The 23,616-nt window shown below is 36.7% G+C and overlaps 1 protein-coding gene across 4 annotated transcripts in view; it reads left to right on the forward strand.

The window, feature by feature from the left end:
• Positions 1-23,616, forward strand: part of Spata5 (spermatogenesis associated 5) — a 169,124-nt gene that overhangs the window by 25,104 nt on the left and 120,404 nt on the right. For 3 of the 4 annotated variants that reach the window (XM_036191511.1, XM_036191509.1, XM_036191510.1), the window contains exons 10-11: positions 9,283-9,437; positions 20,883-21,092. In XM_036191511.1, coding sequence (XP_036047404.1) covers positions 9,283-9,437; positions 20,883-21,092 — 365 coding nt within the window. The remainder of the gene's footprint in view (positions 1-9,282; positions 9,438-20,882; positions 21,093-23,616) is intronic. The other variant, XM_036191512.1, reaches the window with a different exon arrangement.

Below are 23,616 nucleotides of genomic sequence, written 5' to 3' on the forward strand. Positions count from 1 at the left end.
TCTTTCTCTACTGTGGCATTATGTTGATTACAGTTTGTCATCCATCTTATATTTTCATATTACACTTTGAAAAATATTTAATTCTTGTGGTTGTGGAAGAAATCTTTTTTGTTTGTTTTGTTTTTGTTTTTGTTTTTTTGGTTTTCCGAGACAGGGTTTCTCTGTGTAGCTTTGCGCCTTTCCTGGAATTCATTTGTAGACCAGGCTGGTCTTGAACTCAGAGATCCGCCTGCCTCTGCCTCCCAAGTACTGGGATTACAGGCATGCGCCACCACCGCCCAGCAGAAATCTGTTTTTAAATGAGAAATTTCATTATTTGAGCTTTAATTTTGAATGATAGTCAACTTTTGTGCCTAAATAACCAATTTATATTTGTGTAATTTATTATGCTTTGAAGATTTCTTTATTCCTTTCAACCATTTTTAAGAAATAATTTATTTTATATTTAGTTCTGTGTATGTGTGTTTGTCATATGTACATGAGTGCTGGTTCCCTCAGAAGCCAGAAGAGGGTGTGTGGTCCTTTGGAGCTGGAGTCACGGGTAGTTGTGAGCCACCTGATGGGGATGCTGGGAGCAGAACTGAGGTCCTCTGTAGCAGATGCTCAAATGCTGAGCCATCTCTCCAGTCCCTTGTTTTATCCTTTTTATCTGCCTCCAAGTGAGTATGGGAAGAGAAGGAAATACAGGAAAACAGATTCAGATGATATATATAAGAATGCTTGAATGTCTTGATTGAAAAAATAATTTGTTCACAATTACCATAATTTCCAAGTTGGAGAAGTACTGGGTGGGGGAGGTGGTAAGTAGAAAACCTTATTTAGTATAATAGAACACGAGAATAGGTCATTTTTTGTCTTCTATCTATGCTGCTTTTAGCTTCCTAGGGAGCAATGGGTCTTAATGTAGAAATAAATTTACTGTGATCCAAGAAACAGATGTATCAATGGATAACTTTGCCTCTTTTGTCTACTAAATGGTAATTATGAGTCTGGATTACTGTATTGATCTGTGGACTTGCCCTTGATGCCCGGACAGGGATCTAGTCTTCAGTCCTTTAACAGATATTTTCTGACTTTATACTACATTCACCTGTACTGAGAGAGACTTTATGATTCTTGCTTTTCAGAAAGAGTCTAACAAAGGAGAGAGAGGTGTAAAGAGCTGCTAGTTCAGTAACAAAGTTGTCATAAAGATGGGGGAAATAAGGTGATTTTCTCAAGGAAAGGAAATGTGGTTATATAGAAAACGTGGCTTCTGTGAGGCCAAAAGAGAAAAGAGGAGTTTCAAATGGATTGAGAAAGAGAACATGTCTCTTTAACCCTCTCACCAGTCCTGTGAGAGAAGCGTGTCAAGTAATAAAACATCTATTTAGGATGGGATGGCTTTACAGTTTAGTTATAAAATCTGTATAAAGTAAAAAAGAAAAAATACACAAGTATTTTCTGATCTATCTTTTCCAGGACTTGATCTGTTTTACTATAGACTATTACCTTCTCAACTGTGAGAAGAAGATAGATTTTAGAAAGATTGATGGTAGAATTACAGTGTCCAGTGTGTTAAATTAATGGTTTGAGTATGTTGTCCTGATGCTAATATATGTTACAGTAGTGGTATCATTTTAATCTTCATATAGCAGAATAAACTAACTTTAAGAACAGGGTGTCAGAATGTTGCTACAAGGATTTTTCTTAATGAGGCAGAATAGCAAGTGAATAGCTTTTCAATTTTTAAAGATTTATTTATTTTACATGTATGGACGTTTTGCCTGCATGCATGTCTGTGCCTGTGGAGGCCTGAAAAGTGTGTCAGATCCCCTGGGACTGGAGTTAGAGACAGTCGTGAGCTCCGTGTATGTGCTGGGAATCAAACCTCTGTCTTCTAGAAAAGCAGCCAGTGCTTTATTGCTGAGGCATCTCTCCAGCCTTGCGAATAGGTGTTGAGGAAGAGTTGGGTAGATTTGCATTTAAAATCAGGTTTGTGATCTTAGTTAAGTTTGAGCCTTATTCTTTTCCATTGTGAATTGAGTAGCTTAAGGGAGATGACATTGGGGTGCTGTTGCAACCATGACTTTGACTGGATAAGAGAAAGGGAGCAGATGACAGAAACCCCTCAGTTATTCACTAAGCCTTCTGTTCCCTCATCATAAAGAATCCCTGTAGTGGATAGATGTAGCTGATTAGCTTTCCCAGAATATGGATTTCCAGGCTGTCCCACAGTTTGTAGAACTGAGGCTATATCTTTTTTGATGAACTTATGCCACACTTGCTCTAACCTCTGGTCTAGTTCATCTCTGGATCCGCCTCTTAATTTTGATGCTCTCTAAATATGAACATTGGAAATATTACAATAGTATATACCTAACAACTGGATCTTTATCCAACCAGTTATAATACTTAATGTTGATAGTCAGGACTCAAACTTATTTCAGATGTTAGGTTTTGAGGTAGTGATGTGCTGTGTACAACTTGTCTAGAGACTTCTGTTTTGTAGCTCGCCTTTGTAAGCAAAGAGCAGCTTTTTGAAATGTTTTTATCTGACGTGGATATACTGCTTACAACCTACATTGTTTTATCCTGCCTGACACTTAGGTCAGTGTATATCATTTGGGCTTCCACTGCCTTTCTGACTAACTAGTTACATAGCCTTTTATTCCCTTGTTTTATGTTTTTAAATAACATAGACAAGCAGAGTGAACTCTTTTAGAAAACATGAAATGTTAATTAAGTAAACTGTGATGAAGGTTGGAAGATGCTTAGCAGTAATGTTTCCTAAATATAGGGATTTATTATAAATCCTAATTATAATTTATAATTATTTTTAATTAAATTATAAATTACCTTCTAAGACTGCCTGCTTCTATTATGAAATAGAACTTGATTTCTTCAGGGGGGCTGCCAAATTTTTAATAGAGAAAGGAAGAATTTACTTTGTATTGCTGAGAGTTTTCTCAGCATTCATGTTAATTACACATTGTTTCAACATATTCATATCAAACTGGGGTTTTTCTAAGATAGCGTCACGGAACAGAAGAAATTCCAGCTTACTTACCTATTGATTTTATTGTTATAACACTTAAATTGGTTTAATAGCAATATTGAATCTGATTTTTGTGTCTCAAAGAAATTCTTACCTGTTGTGTCCAGAGCTGTGAGATGTTCATACTTGCCACTTCTCCCTGCATTCCAAAACTGGCTTTTTTTAGCAGAAATTTTTGGAGCATCTGCTTTGTACATAATAGTCTGTTATGAAAGGATCTGTTTCTGATATTTTTTACCAAATTTTGAATTCTGTCAACTTTATTTGAACTAAAATATTAAGTCTATAAAAATAAAAACAGCATGGTTTACTAGAAGGAAGCTTGCAGAGCTCTGGGCTGAAATGGTAGTTTTATACTTTATCAGCTAAGAAGTAAGGCAGCCCATTCTGCCCCTTGATTTCTGTTTCTTCAGAAGTTAAATAGGGGAAATAGTCTTAAGATGTCACGGTAATAGTCTCTTTTTACATATCTGTTTTATTTACTATTAGTGCTATGCTGGAAGAGATAGACCTGCCTTCTATATCCAGACACATGGGGGCTCAATGTGTTTATTGAATAGATCATATTTAAGAGGCTCTCAATGAATATCAAAATGAATGCAAAGTCAGTTGCAGGAGGCTGTGGGAGTATACAGCAGGTGACAACTAGTCAGCCCACCAGACAAATAACTCTGATGGTGGGAATCCCCACCTGGCAAGGCCGTGGGGTCACTGATTGCAAATGTCCTGTTGCTTCTGTCTAGTTTTTCTCATGGGTCCCTTCATTTCTTCCCTAATAACAGCTATGTGTATTTTTCCCACTGTTTGTGTGTTTATCTTCGTGAAAATATTCCATCTTTAGGTACATTTATAGCTGTGGATGGCCAGGAAGATGATTTCTGTTTAAGCTGTATAATTCTGGTGAATTGAAATAATACTAGAATATTTTTCATAACTGACATAGGAAAGTAACAGTATTCTCCATCATAAAGACAGCACATTTTAGATTTCAGAACAAATTCAAAACAGAGTAGCTTCCCCTGCAGAGAATTCACAAAGCAGATTCCCAGGTGTTTATTGCTGAATCAAGGTCAGACTTGAAGTAACTTTGGTAGAAGTAATCCCCTGCAGTAATTGACTTTCTGCATGTACTCCCAGCCTCAGTTTATGTTACAAGACTCAGGATTCAGCTAACTAACTGTTATTGTTAAATCCTGAATTTCAGTGTCTCTTTCTATTTGGGAAAGAGCTGTGTGCACTGCCAAGTGTTACTGGCTGGCCAGTATCACACACACACACACACACACACACACACACACACACACACACACACACACACACACACACACACACATCCCAGCCTGAGAAAAACTGTGTGACTTAGGCATTTGTTAGGAGAATGGATCAGACTCTGAAAATGTAACATATACTTGTCTAGAGTTTGGCTGTGATAGACAGAAGTAGGGCTGTGAGGGAGAAAGGGTGTGTGTGTGTGTGTGTGTGTGTGTGTGTGTGTGTGTGTGTGTGTGTGTAGACAAGGAAGCCGAAGCTGTATAGAAAAGAGATGTAGGGATGTATGTGTAGAGTGAGTGAGTGAGAAAATGAATGAGTAAAGAGTGAGTGAACGATGTAGCGTGAAGGAATGTAGCAGAGTAGAGAGAAGAAATGTATATAGAAAAGATGTGGAGCTATGTAAAAAAGAGATGTAACTAGAAATATATGGCTGTGCAGGAGAGATGTATATATGTAAAGAGATACATAGATGTATGTAAAGAATGTAGCTGTGTGGAGATAGATTGTTAGAGGACTTTTCAAGATGAAATAAAAGAAAGTTACCATCAGAAAGTGTGCGTGTTTCCTTTTTTCCCCCTCAGATAAAAAAGTCTAGCTTCCAGATACATAAATTTTTCCTAAAGTCCTGATACTCTGAGGCATTCTGTATACAACCCTGGAACAGTTCTAAGAGCTGGCCTCCCAGACTGTGTTAGTCAGAATTGAAGACAGCCTGTAGTCCATGAGTATATCTTCTCAGTATTTTCATGATATGATAATACTTTAATAATCACTTTTTAAACAATTATTTGCTTAGTGTGTCTGCATCCACATGTGACTCACAGCACTTTTGTGGAGATTGGAGAACAACTTGAGGGAGTCCATTCTCTCCTTCAGTTGGGTGGGTACTGGGGATGGAGCTCAGTTTGTTAGGCTTGCCATCAGGCACCTTTGCCTTGGCATTTAATTGCTTTACTTTAATATAAATTATGATTGAACTTGCAGGCAGTATATATATAGAACAGTGGTAGTGATTGCCACCCTTATTGAAAATTATTTTTTAAAATATATTTCCAAAATAATAGCTTTACCCCCCTCTTCAAGTTGTGGAGTTTCCTCTTTTACTCATCCCACCTTCCATAATGTATCCATTTGTATAATATATTTTAGAAATTAATATTTCTATAAGGACTCAGTCATGCAAACCATATTATGTCTAATAGTATATTTATACATTACACAGCATTACAGAAATGCCCTATAGTGATCAGAGTTTCTTTATAGATAATTCCTAAAGCTTTTTTTTTAATTTATGGATTTTTCCATAGTCATCATGGTTTTAAATACTTTGATTAAAGTCATGTTGTTTTTTTTTTTGTTTGTTTGTTTTGTGGTTTTTTGAGACAGGGTTTCTCTAGGTAGATTTGTGCCTTTTCTTGGAACTCACTTGGTAGACCAGGCTGGCCTCAAACTCACAGAGATCCGACTGCCTCTGCCTCCCGAGTGCTGGGATTATAGGCGTGCACCACCACCGCCCGGCTTAAAGTCATGTTTTTAATTTAGCACAGTATTTTAATTTGGTCCTCAATTGAAAGAGAGTTGCCAGCATATTTTCCATACATTTTATTCATACGCATGCACATAAGGAACCATTACAAAGAACCTTGCTTCCAGGTTTATGGTGGGGGATGGGATTAGATACCCAATAATCTTTTCATGCTTTAGTAATAATTAAGGAATAAGATCCAGTTATTAGACTTTCGATAAAATATTTTTGTTTTGACTTCAGTTTATAATTTCTTAAAGTACCATCTTAGTGTTATTTAAAACTACTTGTTTTGGGTAGCTTTGTTAGTCGTCTCCCCCACCTTATTTTTACACATTCAGTTGTTAATTGAACTTATTGAAGGATTCCGTATGGGCATGAAAGTGCATAAACCATAGCATAGATGAATGAATTTTTTGAAGTGAACTTAGCAGTGCTTAGATCAGTGTGGAGGAAAAATAGTAACTGTCTGGACCACTCTCTGGGTCATATCATCATATCAACTAAAGAGACAATCACTATTGGCTTTTAACACTGTAGATGAGTTTTTCTGTTTGCTGCTGTCATCTTTGACCCATAATGTGATTCAAGAGTTCCAGTATTTTACTCTGGGTAGCAGTTCATTTTTATTTCTGAATGATAATGATAATTTACTATGTAGATAGTTTCTCTTCATACTGTGTCTATTTAAATTCTTAGTTTTTTCAACGTTCCTTTAAATATTGTTGCTTTGTAGGGATTCTTGATACGTAGCTTCGTGTGAGGCCTAGTTGGATGTGTATTTTATTTCCTACAGGGCAGTCAAGTCTATTTTATGGCTTAAGTATTTATTTACTCTTCATGATGTCTTTGGGGAATCAGAAATTAGAAATTAGGTACATTTATTTTATATACATATTAATATAATACATTCAGTTTATCAATTGTGTCTTATTTAAGAAATTGTGGTCAGTGAGTGTAGCTTGGTGGTAGAGCACTTGCCTAGCATGTATGAAGACCAGCGTCCATCCCCAGCACCTCTGAATAACGATAGTAATGTTGGTCAAGTGTACTGTCATGACTATTTTGTCTTACCAGGACTTCTGGACACCTTTTTCTTTGCTTTCATATCACTACCTGAAATTGGTTCACTTCTTCCATTTGGATATTGAACCAGCCAACACGATTCACTGAAATGATGATCCATCCTGTTTCTCTGTAACAGTTTAAATCTGTTCTGGATTCTGTGTTCATCAATCTTATCTTTACACAAAATATTTAGATATATGCATGTGTATATCTTATCTATCTGCCTCTTTTTTCTGGGTTTGGAAAAAAATCCATAGAATTTTATAATTTAATTTGTTAGTCTTTCTATATCTCCTTAAACGTTTGAAAACGAGAATGTTTTATTCTCTCTCTCTTTTTGTGGTGCTGGGGATCAAATCCAGGAGCATTTACTTGTTTCAGTTGTATGTAAATTCCTTTGTTTTCTATGTATAATATTGTGTTACAGTTTTCTATATATATAAAATAGATAATATGGTTTATTTCATTCCTTTATCTCTACAACATTATTTCTTTCTCTTGACTTACTATACTAGATGCTAAAACCTCCAAAGTAGTAATTAAGAAAAAGTTGGTACTAGTGATCTTACTGATTTAAGGGGAGAATGTTCCCAGTAATTTGTTATTGGCAATATTATTGCTATGTATTTCTAGATAAACTTATAAAGGAAGTTCCCATGCAGTCTTGTTTTTAAAAATTTGTTTTGGTTACAGTTCTTCTGTGTCTGTTTACATAGTTCTGTGTTATCTTTATATGTTAATTTGAAGAATGATATTGATGCATTTTCACATGTTAGATGAATCTTTCTGGATATGGATACTGCTTTTTTTAAAATATATCTTAAAATTCAGGCTGATGTTTTGTTTAAATTATTTGTCCAATGTTCATGAGAGTGATTGACCTATAATTTCATTTTCTTATAATGATCTTTCAAGTTTTAAGGAGTAAGATTACGTTGGCCTTGTGAATCAGGTTGCATGAGATGTCAGTTACCTTTCAGCATTTTAGAGGCAGTAAAACAAATTTGAAAGATAAGCCTAAACAAATAGCTTACAGTTTTTAGATAGTAGAAAAGTCTATTTTTTAAATGTTTGTATGTACTGTTATTTGTATATGTATATATGTGCATGTTTGTGTGTGTGTGAAGGCCAGAGGTAGATTTTAGTTGTCTTCTATCCCTTTCCACCTTGTTTTAGATAATCTCTCATCAAACCTGGAGCTCACTGATTCCCAAGACTGCCTGGACAGCAAGCCATAGGGATCTTCCTGGTCCAGTGCTAGGAATATAGTACATGCCATGACACACCTTTTTTCCATGGGTGCTAGGGATCAAATTTAGGAAGTATAAAGTGCTTCCATTCTGTGCTCAGAACTAAGACTACAGTGTAGTCGTGCTCTGCAGCACAGAGAAACACCATACCAATTGATTGTGCATTGAATTTTGAATTAACTATTGCATGACTTAACCATTGACAGATTCTTTTTGCTTAACCTCACATTCAGTTATATGACTATATGGAGTTCCTGTCAACAGTTAAGAATTTGGGCTCTAGACTCTGCTATAGCTCTATGCACTTGAAGCTTCATACCTAGTATTTGAAGGAGGTAGTTGGACATTCAGTCTTGCAAGTATTTGAACTGTAAACAAATATCAAAACCAAAAATTTTAGCACATTTGACTATTCTGGTTAGAGCTGTCTTTTAAGCTATTTTACATCTCTCTAAATTTTATTTTCTTATGGGTCTTTGGTGTTTTTTTTAAGTGCTTTATTACTATGATACTACTCTTGTGAATAACAAATAAACAGTTCTTTCTGGTTCTCCAAACCATAAACTTCCTTGAGTGAGCCTTTTGCCTCTATTCTTCCATCTCCAGTCTCCCTCAGTGCCCTAGTAAAAGTATCTCTTACTACAGACCTCATGTGTGCATCTAACTCTCAAGTCATCTTCTCTCTTGTGTTCTGTCTTCTTTCCGGTCTTCTCCTAGTCTCTCTAAGCTTACGGCTTGGTTTTAGTGCTTTTGGGAAAAGGGCAAGAGCAAAAGGCATGTTACTATTATACTTATTTTAATGACACCCTATCAACACTATTTTGATAAACTTTGATTATCATTCTTTTTAAATGTTGTTTGTAAATTGTTTTATGTTTGCAAAATACCTGTCCTCTAGAATGTAATTTTAGTTTGTTATCTTCCACTACTTAAGTACTTGAGTTGTGCTTTAATCTTCCATATATTACTGTCCCCTTCACCATTAATCCCACTCTCCATTTCTTACATTCCTGTGAGTACAAAATACTGTAAATGCTGTAATGCCCATAGACTTTGGAGTTAGTAGTATTGTTACCCAGTTGATATTTATGGAATACGTGATCAATTTTGTATTATTTTCCTCTTTGTAGGTCTGTATGCCTTGCGAAGAGTCCTGAGGAAACAGCCTAACCTCCCTGATAGCAAGGTGGCTAGCATGGTGAAAATTACCCTGAATGATTTCTTACAAGGGATGAATGACATCAGACCTAGTGCTATGAGAGAGGTAGCGATTGATGTCCCAAATGTAAGTAATTTATACTTATGCCAGCCTTACTATTTGAATAATGTTCTTAAGGAAATTGAGACTTCAAGATGACCAACTTACTAGACTGACCTTTTTTAAAATATACATTTAACAAAAAATGGTCTCTTGACATAGTTATAAATTCAGTGAAGTTCTGTGGTTACTCAGGGAGGCCCTGTGTTGTATATCCTTTGCCTGGTTTAGTTCTGCAAAACTAGATGAGGTATGCACACTGCTAAACTTTTCTGTCTTGACTTGAACTTCCTCACTTTCAATTGGACTTTGAGTGTTTGATGTATTTAGGCATATGGGGTTTTGTCAGATGGAAAGACTTGTGTTTATCATATTCAGATTATCACCACACAGTTCTCACACTGTTTTCATTGTCATACTCAACTCAGTCCTCATCCCACTTCTAAAATTTTATTATTTAAAAAAAAAAAACATAAATGGAATCATATGGATACAACTTTGTAGAATTAGCTTTTTCACTTAATATAATTCCCTCGAAATTGAACTAAATCAGTAGTTTTCACTTTTGACTTTTGGGTGTCAAACGACCCTTTCACAGGGGTCGCATATCAGATACCCTGCATATCAGATATTTACATTATGGTTCATGCACAATTACAGTTATGAAGTAGCAACACAATTTTATAGTTGGGATTCCCACAGTGTGAGGGACTGTATTAAGGGTCACAGCATTTGGAAGGTTGAAAACCGCTGCTCTAAATAGTTACATTTTTCAATTTGTTCTTTTTTATTTGAGTAGATGTCACAAGGGATGTCCAAACTCAGGTCCTCATGCTCGTCATATATACTTGATCTTTGTAGCCAGTTCCTCACGCCTTGCCTCAGGTTTTATGGTTTCATTGTTTGTTTTAGACCTCGATGAGGCAGAGGAGTAGGAGTGATGACAGAATGTTCCTCACCTGTGTAGGCCAGGGCTTGCAAGTGAGGAAGGAGGAAGCACAGTCCACCTTAAAGGCACATACCTGTGACTTCAAACCTCTCACGAGGCTCTCTTTTTTAACGTTTCCACCACTGCCCCAGGTTGCTTGATTGGGAAAGAAGCCTTTAATACATTGGCCTTTCAAGCAGATTTTAAGATCCAAATTGTAGCTGTATTCTATAATAAATACATTTATTGATGTTATCTTGGTTGCCTCCAGTTTTTTACTACTCTGAATGAAGCTGGTATGGGCTGGTATTCTGTGAATGTAAGATTTCCTTTCTCTTGAATAGATGACCAAGAGTAAAATTTAACTGGTAGGTTGGGTTGTGTATAAAACATTTTGTAGTAAGTGTAGTTTTATTAGAAAATATCGGTGAGCCTATTTCTAGAACAAATTTGATCATTATCAACTAATGATGGTATTTAGATCAACATTCATGGTATTTAATGTTTCTTCAAGGCTTATTACACAGTTTCACAGGAACAGAAAGTACCAATTATTTGTGGGTTTTTGTTAATGTCCCTTATGACCTAGCTATGCCTGATGTTCAAGAAAAACATGATCGGGATGATTAGTAATAATTATTGCTAGACATGGATGTCTTACTGCCACGTTATTTTCTATTTTATGGTTCCTTTATTCTTTTGTTGTCCTTTTTCCTCCTGATTTCTGTGTCTGTTATAGGTTTCTTGTTTTGTTTTGTTTTCTGAGACAGAGTTTCTCTGTATAGCTTTGTGCCTTTCCTGGAACTCACTCTGTAGCCCAGGCTGCCCTCGAACTCACAGAGATCCACCTGCCTCTGCCTCTGAGTGCTGGGATTAAAGGCTTGCGCCACCACCGCCCAGCTGTTATAGGTTTCTTTTTTGTGATTATGCTTATCTCTGATTTCTAATAGTGCAAAGATTATTTTAAACAGATAAATGCAGCTGCACACACGCTATACCTTTCTATCTTTAGTAATATTGATATCATACTTCACATCATTTATATGTTGTCTTTCTTTTCAAGTTACTATAGTTACTAATAACACATTTGTCCTTTAGGTTTATAGTAAGTAGTTAAGATGATGTATGTACCATTGTTAACAGTTTATGCTATCTGGGTTTTAATATGTTGTTACTATAGTAGGGAGTATGTATTTTATTGTTAGCATCCTTTCACTTCAAGTTGAAAAAATGTTCATTGCAATTTCTTAGAAGGCAGATCTAGTTATTTTTGCTTTCTGGTGAAACATTTTATTTTCTTTCATTTCTGAAGGGTTTTTTTTTTTTTTTCCTTTCTTTTAATATAGCCTTCTTGGTGGACTATTTTTAAAATGTATCTTCTAGTTCTGGGGATCTGGCTCATATGGAGCATTTACCTGCTATGCCCAAGGCCCTGTTTCCATCTCCAGTTCCACAAGGAAAAAGGTTATCTCAGACTTCTTAGCCTGCAAGGTTTCTGCTGAGTACTCTCATTGGGGATGCAGTGTACAGTGTGCATGGTGAACTGCTTTTCTCTAGCTGCTTCAGCATCCCTTAACATTTGAAAACTTGGTGGTGCATGTTAGTGAATGGTGAAATCTTTATATTTATTATATTTGGAGTCTTGAGACGTTTTGTGGATCTGTTTGTGCCTGAGCACAATGGGGAAGTTTGCTGCCATTATCTCTTTGACCATTAACTGAACTTTCTGCCCCTTTCTTTGTTCCTTCTGGGACTTTTCATGTTCTTTATGTTTGTTTGCTTGATTGTTCCACAAGCCCTATAGGCTTTTTTTCACTTCATTTTCCCACCATGTTAGGCAATATCAAAAGATCTGTAGTTTAGTGTGTCACCTGCTTGATGAGCTATTGACATTTTTGTTTTGAATTTTTACTTTCATCACTGTGTTCTTCAACATTAGAATTTCTCTTTTTTCATTTTTTTCCCTTTTATTGAAAATAGATTCTTTTTTATACAATATATCCTGATTATAATATCCCTTCCCCCTTTTCACAGTTATTCTACCCCCTCCCTGGGACTCCCATCCTCTTCCCTCCTATCCACTCCCTTCCCCCCCTCAACCTCCCCTCCCTTCCCCTCCTTTTCCCTTCCCTCCCTTCCTATCCCCCCACCAGATCCTCTTCTTTTCTGTCATTAGAAAAGAACAGACTTTTAAGAGATAACAACCAAACATGACAAAAATAAAATGTAAGATGAAGCAAAACCCATCAAACCAAAGTTGGACAAGGCAACCCAACAGAAGGAAAAGTCCTAAGAGCAGGCACAAGAATCATAGACCCACTCATTCTCACACACAAGAGTCCAATACAAATACTAAGTTAAAAGCTATAATATGTAGGCAGAGGACCTGATGAAGACCCATGTAGGCCCTGTGCTTGCTGTTTTAGTCTCTGTGAGTTGTTATGCACCTTGCTTAGTTGATTCAAAAGTCCTTGTTCTCCTTCATCTTCTCTGGCTCTTACACACTTTACACCTTCTCTTCTGCAAGGTTCCCTGAGTTCTGAAGAGAGGGATTTGATAGAGACATCCCATTTAGACTTTCTCTAAAATGGATGTGGGTCTCTATCTGTTCCCATCTCCTGTCGGAGGAAGCTGCTCTGATGATGACTGATCTATGAGTATAGCAGAGTATTGTCAAGAATCATTTTAGTGATTCTTTTTTTTTTTTTTTTTTTTTTAAGACCAATAGTGTTTGGTTTTACCCTAGGTCTCTGGGATATCTAGTTTCTGATTCTTGCTTACCTAAGCAGTGTTGGATATGGGTTCTATCTCATGGAGTGGGCCTTAAATCAAATCAGACATTGGTTACTCCCACAAGTTCTGTGCCACCATTGCCTTAGCTTACTTTGCGAGCAGAACAGATTGTAGGTCAAGGTTTTGTGGCTGGGTTTACATTTATTTATATTTATTCTTCTTTTATGTTTCTCTTTTTGTAGTGTTCAGAGTACTTTCCTGCACCAAAGACACTAGAATGTAGGGGTGAAGGTTCCCTGTAGGCAACAGCTGGACTTCTTCGTGTTCAATGAGTTTTGTGGGTGTTGTCCTCATCAATGGAGTCCTGCTGTCAGTTTGTGGAGAGCAACTTATTGTCTTAACAACAGCCTTGGTTGTTTGGGGGTTTCCATGTGACCCCCTTGGCCAGCAACTCAGTTTAATACAACCTAGTCTCACTATTGGAAGCCTTGTTTGGTAACAGGGATGGCCATTCCAGACTTATCCCCATTATTAGGCAATCTCGTTAAGATCACTTCATATATTTTGGGTAGTTTGCACTGCACTTGGTTTCCATATCATCCCTCAAATGCCCCTCAATTCCAGCTGTCTCCCTGCATTCTCTCCCTCTCTACCCTGTCTCCCCTTTACCTCCTCATCTGGTCTTCCTATTCCCTTCCCATTTGCCCCAGTCCACCTGTAAAATCTATTTCTCCCTCCCAGGGAGATCCATGTGTCCACCTTAGACCCTTCCTCTATATCTATCCTCTCGGAGTGTATGGATTGTAGCTTGGTTATCAGTCACTGTGTTCTTCAGTGTTAGATTTTCTGTTTGGTTCTTTTCTTACAGTTTCTCTCTTGAATTCCCTTAGTTATATATTACTTTCCTGATTTTATTTAATTGTTTATCTGTGGTCCCTTGTAATTCACTGATCTTTTAATTTTTAGTGTGACTATTTTGAGGTTTTTGCTTATCAGTTTGTAGTTTCCCAGTATTATTATTTGTTTTGTTTAGTGTGCATGTGTTTGTCTACAAGCACCTTTACCCATTGAGCCATCTTGTCCTTCATACCCAGTTCTTTCTGATATAGTGGAAGTGATGAAATTTATTCCTTTGGTGGTATTGTCTTCCTAATTATCTGTGATTTCATTGTGACCTTTTGCTGTTGTGTGTGTAGGTGAGGAAGTGTAGACCTCTTGATTTTTACAGATTAGCTTCTTCAAAAAATGTCTTTACTGGTTAGCCCTTTAGGGGGTCTCAGGTTCTGCATGCTGGCTTGCTGCTTAGGCCTCACATGGTCTGGCCTGGTTCCTAGATCAGCAGATGAGTAGATCTAAACAAACATCTTGTTCTGGGAGTTCTGGCCTAGAACCTGGGTCTGCAGGGCTTGAACTTGATGATGGGATTATAGGACTGGATCCTGAATCCTGAAGACTGACCCAGTGTTGGGGTAGTCTAGAATAAAACTATAGGGAAAGACTCAACACCTAAGGCCTGCCTGGGTCTGTGAGAGTTGTTTGAGGTATGGGACTGTGGTCATAAGCCTTTAGGCTAACTGTAAAGCTCCAACACCTCAATAAGTCCACATCAACTTGAGGGAGATGGCCCTCAAATTAATGTCACTTAGGAAGTAAACATTGCTAAGTCCTGTTTTATAGGTAACACACCACTTATATAAATCATCAGAACTCTGTTTCACTAATTAGATATTCAGAACATACTTCTGTGTGTTGTCTTCTGGCTCCTTTTAGGGGATCCTACCTCCTGATGTGACTTGTCATTTGCATTTCATCAGGTAAACTCATTAGTAGCTCTTTCCTGCTGTAAAAGTTTGAGTGAAACAGTTTAATTGACTGTAATTATGTTTCATTCTTCATATACCCTTGGAATAATTGTGAGGAATCTGAGTTTCTATTTTTTAAATCCATGAATGTTCTTTCCTTCTTCCTTCCTTCCTTCCTTCCTTCCTTCCTTCCTTCCTTCCTTCCTTCCTTTCTTTTGTCTCTCTCTTTCTCTTTCTCCCTCTCTCCCTCCCCTCCCTCCTTTTCTTTCTTTCTTCAGACTCCATGGATTGAAGGTTTTTATGACACTTTACTAAGTAAGATTTGCTTTTCTTGGATTCGATGATACAATCTGTAGGAACTGTTAAGTCCATGTTTATTCTTGGCAAACCTTTTTATTTTATTTTTATTTGTTTTGACTTTGCTTCTTGTTGTCTAGACAGAAAAGTGCCTTCTATCACTCCCAAGATCCTAGTCTTCCTGGCAGTTTGTCTTGTTCGTTTTTATGGTTTGAAGTAATAAAATTGAACAGGAAAGCACATTTGAGAAATAGATTAATTTTAACCAGGAAATATACACTGCCAAAAACAAATATGGAATTTCATCTTATGAAATATTTTAGAGTTTAACACCATTCTGCCTTTTTTTTATACCTTTTTAGATGAAATGAGAGACAATACAGAAGTTAGTGGAAAGATTGTTACTGTTGCTTGCAATCCTGATTACTGTGCTACAATTAAATAGCTTTCCCTCCAGATTATAAGTGGAAAATTTAATTTTCAGTTCCTGATAGTTATCACTTGTATTTGTACAAGTGGCATACCCTACACCTGTATGTGTATTTACAGTACTCTGCATACTCTTAGTGACTGTTGCTAAGAGAGTGGTGTGTGTGTGTGTGTGTGTGTGTGTGTGTGTGTGTGTGTGTGTGTGTGTGTGTGTGTGTTTTAACAACAGGAGAGAGAGATCTACAGAAGGCTCCTGGCATCACAGTGAATCTAAAACTCAGTCTCTTTTTAGGGAAGCTTCATAGACCGTCTTTATGGCATAGAAAGCTTTGCATGTGGGTGTGTGATGCTTCTCTTTTTTAGCTTTTCCATTGATGTCTGAGAGCACACTTTCTCACCTCCATTCTCTTGCTTTATCTCTACTAAAGAAGCATCTGGAGATTCACTTGTTTTTCCCCCCTTGTGATTTAGAAGTTAGGTGTCCTTTTAAAAAAAAAAACGTGTTTTTTAATGTTTCAAAGTTAATGTTGACCCTCTAAGACCTTTGGAACAGGTTCTGCCTGTCTTTTACATTTATATTAGTACTTCTTAGTGGAAAGTAACAAAATGTGAAGTACTTTTTGTCACAATAATTTCTGTCAAATACCATCTTTAAGACCATTTTTGTGCCAGACATAAAAATTGTCTCCTGATTAAATATCAGCAGTCACGCTGGAGCTGACACGGTCCTCTCAGTAACCCTCGAGGTTCTGAAGTCCCTTTGCTAGTTTTCATTTCCCTTTTGGAACTTGTCCTTTAAATTTTTTTTTTTATGTATTTATTTTTAATCTGATCATTGAGTTCTTGGGTTTGTGTGGATATGTAACAAAAATGCTCTACTGGAGTGCTCATCTAAGAAGAAAAATGTTGCTTTTTCTTTGTGAATTTTTCTCTCACTAATCTGCTTGTTTTACAACAGTTCTTTCTTTATTTCTAATTGTATTAGCATTCAAAAGACATTTTAAAGCCACATTGACCAGGATAGGAACAAAAGAAGAAAGGGCCCAGCCATAGAGCATCTGGTTAGATTTGTAAGAGCTTTTTCCTGGCTAAGGTAGACTAACTTACTAAGACAATCCTAGAAAGTTTAACATAGTATTTATTGAAAGATGAAATATTGAAAGCTAATACTGTCTGAAGTTAAGGTGGTAATCAGCCAGCCAGTTCCAGTACTTTATGATTTCTTGGTGGCGTTAATCCTTGTAGCACAACCAACTTTTCCCACAACTTCCTTCTGTGCCTTAAGACTTTTGCCCCTGCAAAAGTGAAGTGTGAAATCTTATGTTAAGGTTGTTTTTATTTTTAAATTATTTTCTTAGCACATAGAAAGGCTAATCAATGTTTTGGTTTTCAAGTGCTAAAATCAAAAGATGAAACTGGGTTGCCTTTAGTTTAAGGATTGAATGATAATAATGAACAAAGAACACACAAAAAAGCCTCAAAGATGGAGAATAATTATAACAGTTAAATATTACTCATGAAATTATAAATGCATTGACTTCTTAATCTTTTGCCATTCTCCTTCAAAACATAATGGTGATTGTCTCTCAAACATTTAAATATAGGATCACTTAGTAACCATTCCAGCATATGTAATTAATATATACTGCCTTTAAATCTCATAATGAATCTGAGGTGTTATTTTTATCTTCTAAATTAGGAAGAAATTTAAAGAGATGGAATAAATGTTCGAAAGTTACATTGAGTAGTGTATCTGAGATTTAAGCTCATTTTTTAACCATTCTGAATTCTAAAGAATGTTGTGTTTAAAAGGCATGAAACTAAAAAGAAACAAAAGGCAAAATTGTGAATGTGTACTACACCCCAGCTCTGACAATGACTACTTTTAAGACAAAAATACAGATAATTCTTAGATTGTTTCATAATTTCTTTGTCTTTTTTTTTTTCCTTCCAGAGCTGAGGACCGAACCTAAGGCCTTGCACTTGCTAGTCAAGCACTCTACCACTGAGCTAAATCCCCAACCCAAAAATTTTTTTTTCGTTTTTTGTTTGTTTTTTTTCAAGATAGGGTTTCTCTGTGTATCTTTGCAACTTTCCTGGAACTTGCTTTGTAGACCATGCTGGCCTTGAACTCACAGAGATCGCCTGCCTCTGCCTCCTGAGTGCAGGGATTAAAGGCATGCGCCACCACTGCCCGGCTTGACCATAATTTCTTAAAGCTTATTTTTCTGTGAACTGTCCTTGTAGTCAGACAAGAAAGTGGATGTTACTGCTATTTTTAACATTCTGATCTCTTTATATAAAAGTCTTATACAGGTAGTCTTTAACTATATACTTACTCATAGTTCACAATTACAAAAAAATTTTAAGCTGGTTAGTACTAGAGTTAAAACATATTTATTTAGACTAAGACTGTATCTTTAAGGGTACATTCAGCTTTTGCTGAGTATAGATTTCTAAAGATATTGTGCCCTTGTGACCCTTGGGACATGTAAAACATAATTCTTTAAAATTGAATTTATCTCACTTATTTACAGTTTTAGTCATAATATAATTAGGAAGACTATAAAGGTATCATAGGTGTAATAATAATTAGGGGTAGGGTAAGGGTAATTTTATGTTTTCATTGATAGGTTTGGGTTATAGAATAAACCTCTATTCACTGTATCATTTCCCATGATAATCTGACTTAAACCTATATATGCCCAATTATGCATAGACATCAGATGATAATTGAAATTTTCTTTAAAAGTTAACTTAAAGGATACAGTTTGCCTTTCTGCACAGCATATATCCAAAATCAGTCCAGACTCATCTGCATATTCCTCTTGGTTCCAAGACATGCTGCAATTTGTATTTGGCCATAAAAGGGCGAGTTACTAAGGATTGCTAGGAAACTATAGATAGGTTGGAGTAACAAATTGTTAAAGACTTACTGGGAACCATACATCCTGAGGATATATTGAGTACTAAATTTTACTGGAGACTATCAGGTTGTGAAGCAGTTAGGTTTATAGACAGGAGTAAACACACTCTCCCTATCCATTTATGAGTATAGAACTGAATTTTTTTAAGCATATCCATTACAAAGCAGGCTGTTCTGGATTAACCTTTAAAATCTTTTATCTGTTTATCTACTTCTTAAATTGGCATAAGCTCTTGTTCTGTTGCACTGCTAGTAAACTTAATGTATAACTCCTGTGCTCCAAGGCATGGGAATTTGGCTCCTGGAATATGTTTATGTAGTGTGTTCTTGCTGTGTACATGTAACTACAGAGTCAAAGTGAATGACTTGTGGGGTTCAGAATGCATTATCATTTTTGTTCTTGCAAGTTGAAGTTGCTTCTCTGACTTCCACATTTATGCTATGCTACAGTGTGTGGCTAGTTTACTCTTTAAACTCCATAGGATAACCTCTCTATCAAGTGTGTACATGTGAGGAGAGGCATGCACATACATATGTATTCCACTGGTAAAGCATTCCACTGAAAAGCACTCTGATGAGACCACTTTTTGGTGCCTTGCTACCAAATTAACTGTCCATTCTCCTGAATCCTCTGTAATTTGTGATCCCTAGTTCATTCCTTACTACCATTTAAAAATTTTCCCAGAATATTTTTTATGAGAGATATGTTGTTAATGTATCTAGAAAAAAAGTGATATCTCTCCAGCTTACTGTTAAAAAAAAATAAGCAGAAAATTCAAAAACTGATTATGCCAGTTTGTGTACTGTTACGTGTATAGAGAAAGACAGTATATGCTAAATTAGATTGTGGGAAATACTAAAGCTAATGAATCATTCAGAGTATAGCTCTTGTGTGTATCTTACCATCTTTTGTATGTGTTTGAATGTTTTTAGAATAAAATTAAAAAGAGCAAATCAAAGAAATTAGGATGTACAGGAAGGAACTGCTCAGCAGGGTGTAACAGCCCTGTTGTACTTCGGCCAAATGCATACTGTTTTATACAATTATTGTAGGCTTTTCTGGTAAACAGTGAGTATGATTCCGCATCATTGGTCAGTGGTTCAAGGTTCTAGGCTCATGTGCATCAATATCAAGGCAATTTTAGTTTTAGTAATTGATAAAATCCAAAATCAGCAAATTGGGGTGGTGGAGGCAAAAATAAGTCCCATTGCATATTGTTTAATGAGTTTTCCAGGGTGTCTTAGTCACTGTTCTGTTTCTATAAAGAGATGCCAAGACCAAGGCAACTCTTATCGAAGAAAACATTTAATTGTGTACTACTTACTTACAGTTGAGAAGGTTATAGTCTTTGCCATGGTGGGGAGTGCACTCAGGTAGGCACTGGAGCATATCTCTAGCTGATCTCTAGGCAGAAGGCCCAGAGAGAATGGACTTGGCATGGGCATTTGAAATCTCAAAACCCACCCCCAGCGAAATACTTCCTCCAACAAGGCCACACTTAACTCCAACAAAGCCACACCTCCTAATCCTTCTCAAATAGTTCCATTTCCTAGTGACTGGATTTCAATATATGAGCCTATGGGGGCCATTGATATTCAAACCACCACATAGGGAGACATGAAAGAAATGCTTGCTTTTGAGCTAGGAGTATGCTGACAGGCCAGAGGATTACTCATACAAGTCCAGCCTCATGAATAAAATGAATTTGTTATGGATTGCTTATAGGACATTACATGCCAACATGGCCTACTAAGTTTCTATCATATATGGCTCTGGGTCTGCAGTGGAATTTATGCAAACCTGCTGCTACTTTGTGCAGTAACAGTACCAATTGACATGCTCATATGAATGGGGGAAAAATCTCACAAGGATCCATCCTAGATGAAGAGCTCCTGGCAATTAATGGCTACTAAAAGGAGAATCAGTAGGCTCTGAGATGGTCAGCCTTAAACACATATGTATATTACTCACACCAAATAAACTCAACAAGTTGTATTTATAAATTTGTGTGTATATGATGATAAGTAAAGAATAAGAGGCAGTAAATTTGAGAAATAATGGGCATGGGGGGGGAGTTAGAGAGTGGAGAGGGAGGGGAGAAATGGTATAACTACAGTACTCATGCAGAATTCCCAATAAAAAATGAGATATTCTGATGATGTATTATTTTTATTTTTGAGCATGAATCCTGTGTTAACTTACCTGAGATGAGCACCATAAAGGTCATGCTGTACTTAGTAAGCATGTACTAACTTAATGCAGTGAATATAACACATTTATTTAAAGAGGCTTCATTTGTCCTTCAAAGACAAATTACAGTTAATGATAAGGAAAAAAAAAACATTTTGTTTTGTAGGTATCCTGGTCAGATATTGGAGGACTGGAAAATATCAAACTGAAATTGAAACAGGCTGTGGAATGGCCCTTGAAACATCCTAAGTCTTTCATCAGAATGGGTATTCAGCCACCTAAAGGAGTTCTCTTGTATGGTCCTCCTGGATGCTCCAAAACAATGATAGCAAAGGCTTTGGCCAATGAAAGCGGGTTGAACTTTCTAGCTATAAAGGTAGGATATTGGAGTTTCAATGGTTACTCTCTTCTTCTGGCTGCTTTCCATTATGTCATGTATGATGTCTGTTCTGTAAGGAGCACTTGATTTTTATGTCTTTTTTTTTTTCAGAGCTGAGGACCGAACCCAGGGCCTTGCGCTTGCTAGACAAGCACTCTACCACTGAGCTAAATCCCCAACCCCGATTTTTATGTCTTTATCTGAGGTAGATGACAGTAAACTATAGGAAGAAAAGATAAGAAATAAGTTGGTGCAAATACTCAGTTTAATTAGAGCTATCATGGTACAGTCAAAATTCTGAAGAGACATGTCTTTCCCCGTCTCCCTCCCCCAAATGAATGGTTGGGAAGTATATATTTTTGAGAGGAGTGATTTAAATTCCTTCTTTTTGCTGCCAATCCCTCTTCCTTTCCTTTTTAGAGCTTCTATTTGGCTGCAGTATATCTGACTCATACTTGATGTCTGTTTTCCTGCTCTTTGAGGTATTTCTCCAGAATGGCCTTCTATGTGTGTGGATGCTGTACTTGTGATTTTCAAGATCCTTTCCTCACAGTGCCTATGTGTAAACTTGGATGTTTGGCTTTTTGTGGGCATATCCCTCATATTCATCAGAATCAACACTTGGTTAACTTGCCTGCTCCAGACAGTTTAGAACTTAAACACTTGATTTGAATTGTAATAGCCCAGAAATACCAGGCAGGGGTCAGACACATTTAAGCAGCTCCTGGGAGGACTGGAGAAATCCAAGAAATGATTACAGAGCAGAACTACAAGAAAGAGTTGATAAGCTTAAACTTGAATTTGTGACTGTAAAGTAATGAAACAGGGTTAAGTCAAGTTCAGTTCCTCAGATTAATAAAACAGGCAAATACTTTTACATATTCTTCATTATTTTGTTGTTTTGCAAATTTGAGCAGTGGAAATCTTGGCCATGAGTGCTAGAAATAATGTATGTCCAAGTAAGTTAAGGGTAGTTTTTCTTGATCACACTTATCTGGGTAACACATGCTGTCTAGTGGGTAAAATGTGTCAGGACCAAGTTGCTGAGGTTATTTGATAAGTAAAATTGTTAAACAAAAACCTCCTGTGATCGTAACAGTATCCATTCTAGGGATTGGTGTAATTTTAAAATATCATAAAACCTAGTAAATGTGAGACAGACTGTACTGTTTTCATCCTAATTGGATAGTGAGGTACAGATGGGTGTTTTATTTATACATAGCACAGTATTTTCAAATTAGACCATGTAGTTATTTATTTAGGAAGATTTAGAACTCACCTTGCAACTTGATCTGTTTAGTACCTTTTAATTTGCAGTGCTGGTACTTTATGCAATGAAAGGGCCATTACCTTTCTCCTTTCTGGATGTGAAAAAACAAAGAGCACAGTTACAGGAACAGTACTGGTTTGGAAAGCGCAGCCCAACACCCTGTCACTGTTAGCTCTTGCTAGGACCTTGAGCCTGTAACTCAGCTGCTATGGCCTTTTGTTTGCTTCAGTAAAACCTGCCCCAGTGAGCAGTTTGGGGCAATTCTCTGTCAGCTGTAACATTTATGAGATGTGAACCCCATACTGCCATTTAGTCTGTGTGACTTTGGCCATTTATTTCACTTTGTATCTAATATTTGTAGTTAAAATTATAATATATATGTATTTAAAACATGGTTAAAGCAAGATTATATTCCATTTTTTAAGATTTTAATTACTATGACAAAGTGCCTGAGGCAGGCTGATAGCCTAATTTACCACACACATTTGGAGGCTAAAACTCTGGAGGGCCTATTAGATAACATCTTGGTAAAAACACAGGTAGGTGCAAGAGTTCTTTGCAAAGCAGGTAACCAGAGAGTGACCTCCCTTTTATAACGACTCAAAATCTCACAAGAACTAATGTTCCTTCTGAGACTAATTGCTTCATTAATCTAAGGATCTCCCACTTGCCTCCGTCTCTCAAATGTCCCACCATTTCTCACCACTACCATATTAGAAACCAGGCTTTCTACAAGAACCCTTTGGGACCACATTCAAACAGTATACAAATCACATCAGGGACAATACATATCAGACATTTAGCAAGACTTCACAGAATTAGCTCATGTTCATTGTTGCTGATTTCATATGTAAGAAGTGTAAACACAAACACCACTCACACTCTCACTGATCAAAAAGTATTGTAGCAGATTGCAAACTACTTTCTCTAAATGTAAGAACTGTCTTTAAAACTGAATATAAACTTTTGAAACTGTACTAGAATATAGTGAATTTTAACAGCTTGAATTTCAACTTCAAAGTTACCTTCCTTGGTGATGATACTGCTCTGATATATTGAATTCCAGAGCACCGCAACATGACAGTTTAACATTCTGTGTTGTATTGTACTGGCCACTCATCTGGGTGAGGTTCATGAGCTTGTAGTTCAGTACAAAATCATGTACTCTTTGGCCTAACCATCTTCCATTATTGCCTTTACTTGTTAGTAAAGTCTGACTTGAATTATTCCGGACCAGTTTTTCTCATAATG

The sequence above is a fragment of the Onychomys torridus genome, chromosome 6 (assembly GCF_903995425.1).
Source record: "Onychomys torridus chromosome 6, mOncTor1.1, whole genome shotgun sequence".
In the NCBI taxonomy this organism is placed as follows: domain Eukaryota; kingdom Metazoa; phylum Chordata; class Mammalia; order Rodentia; family Cricetidae; genus Onychomys; species Onychomys torridus.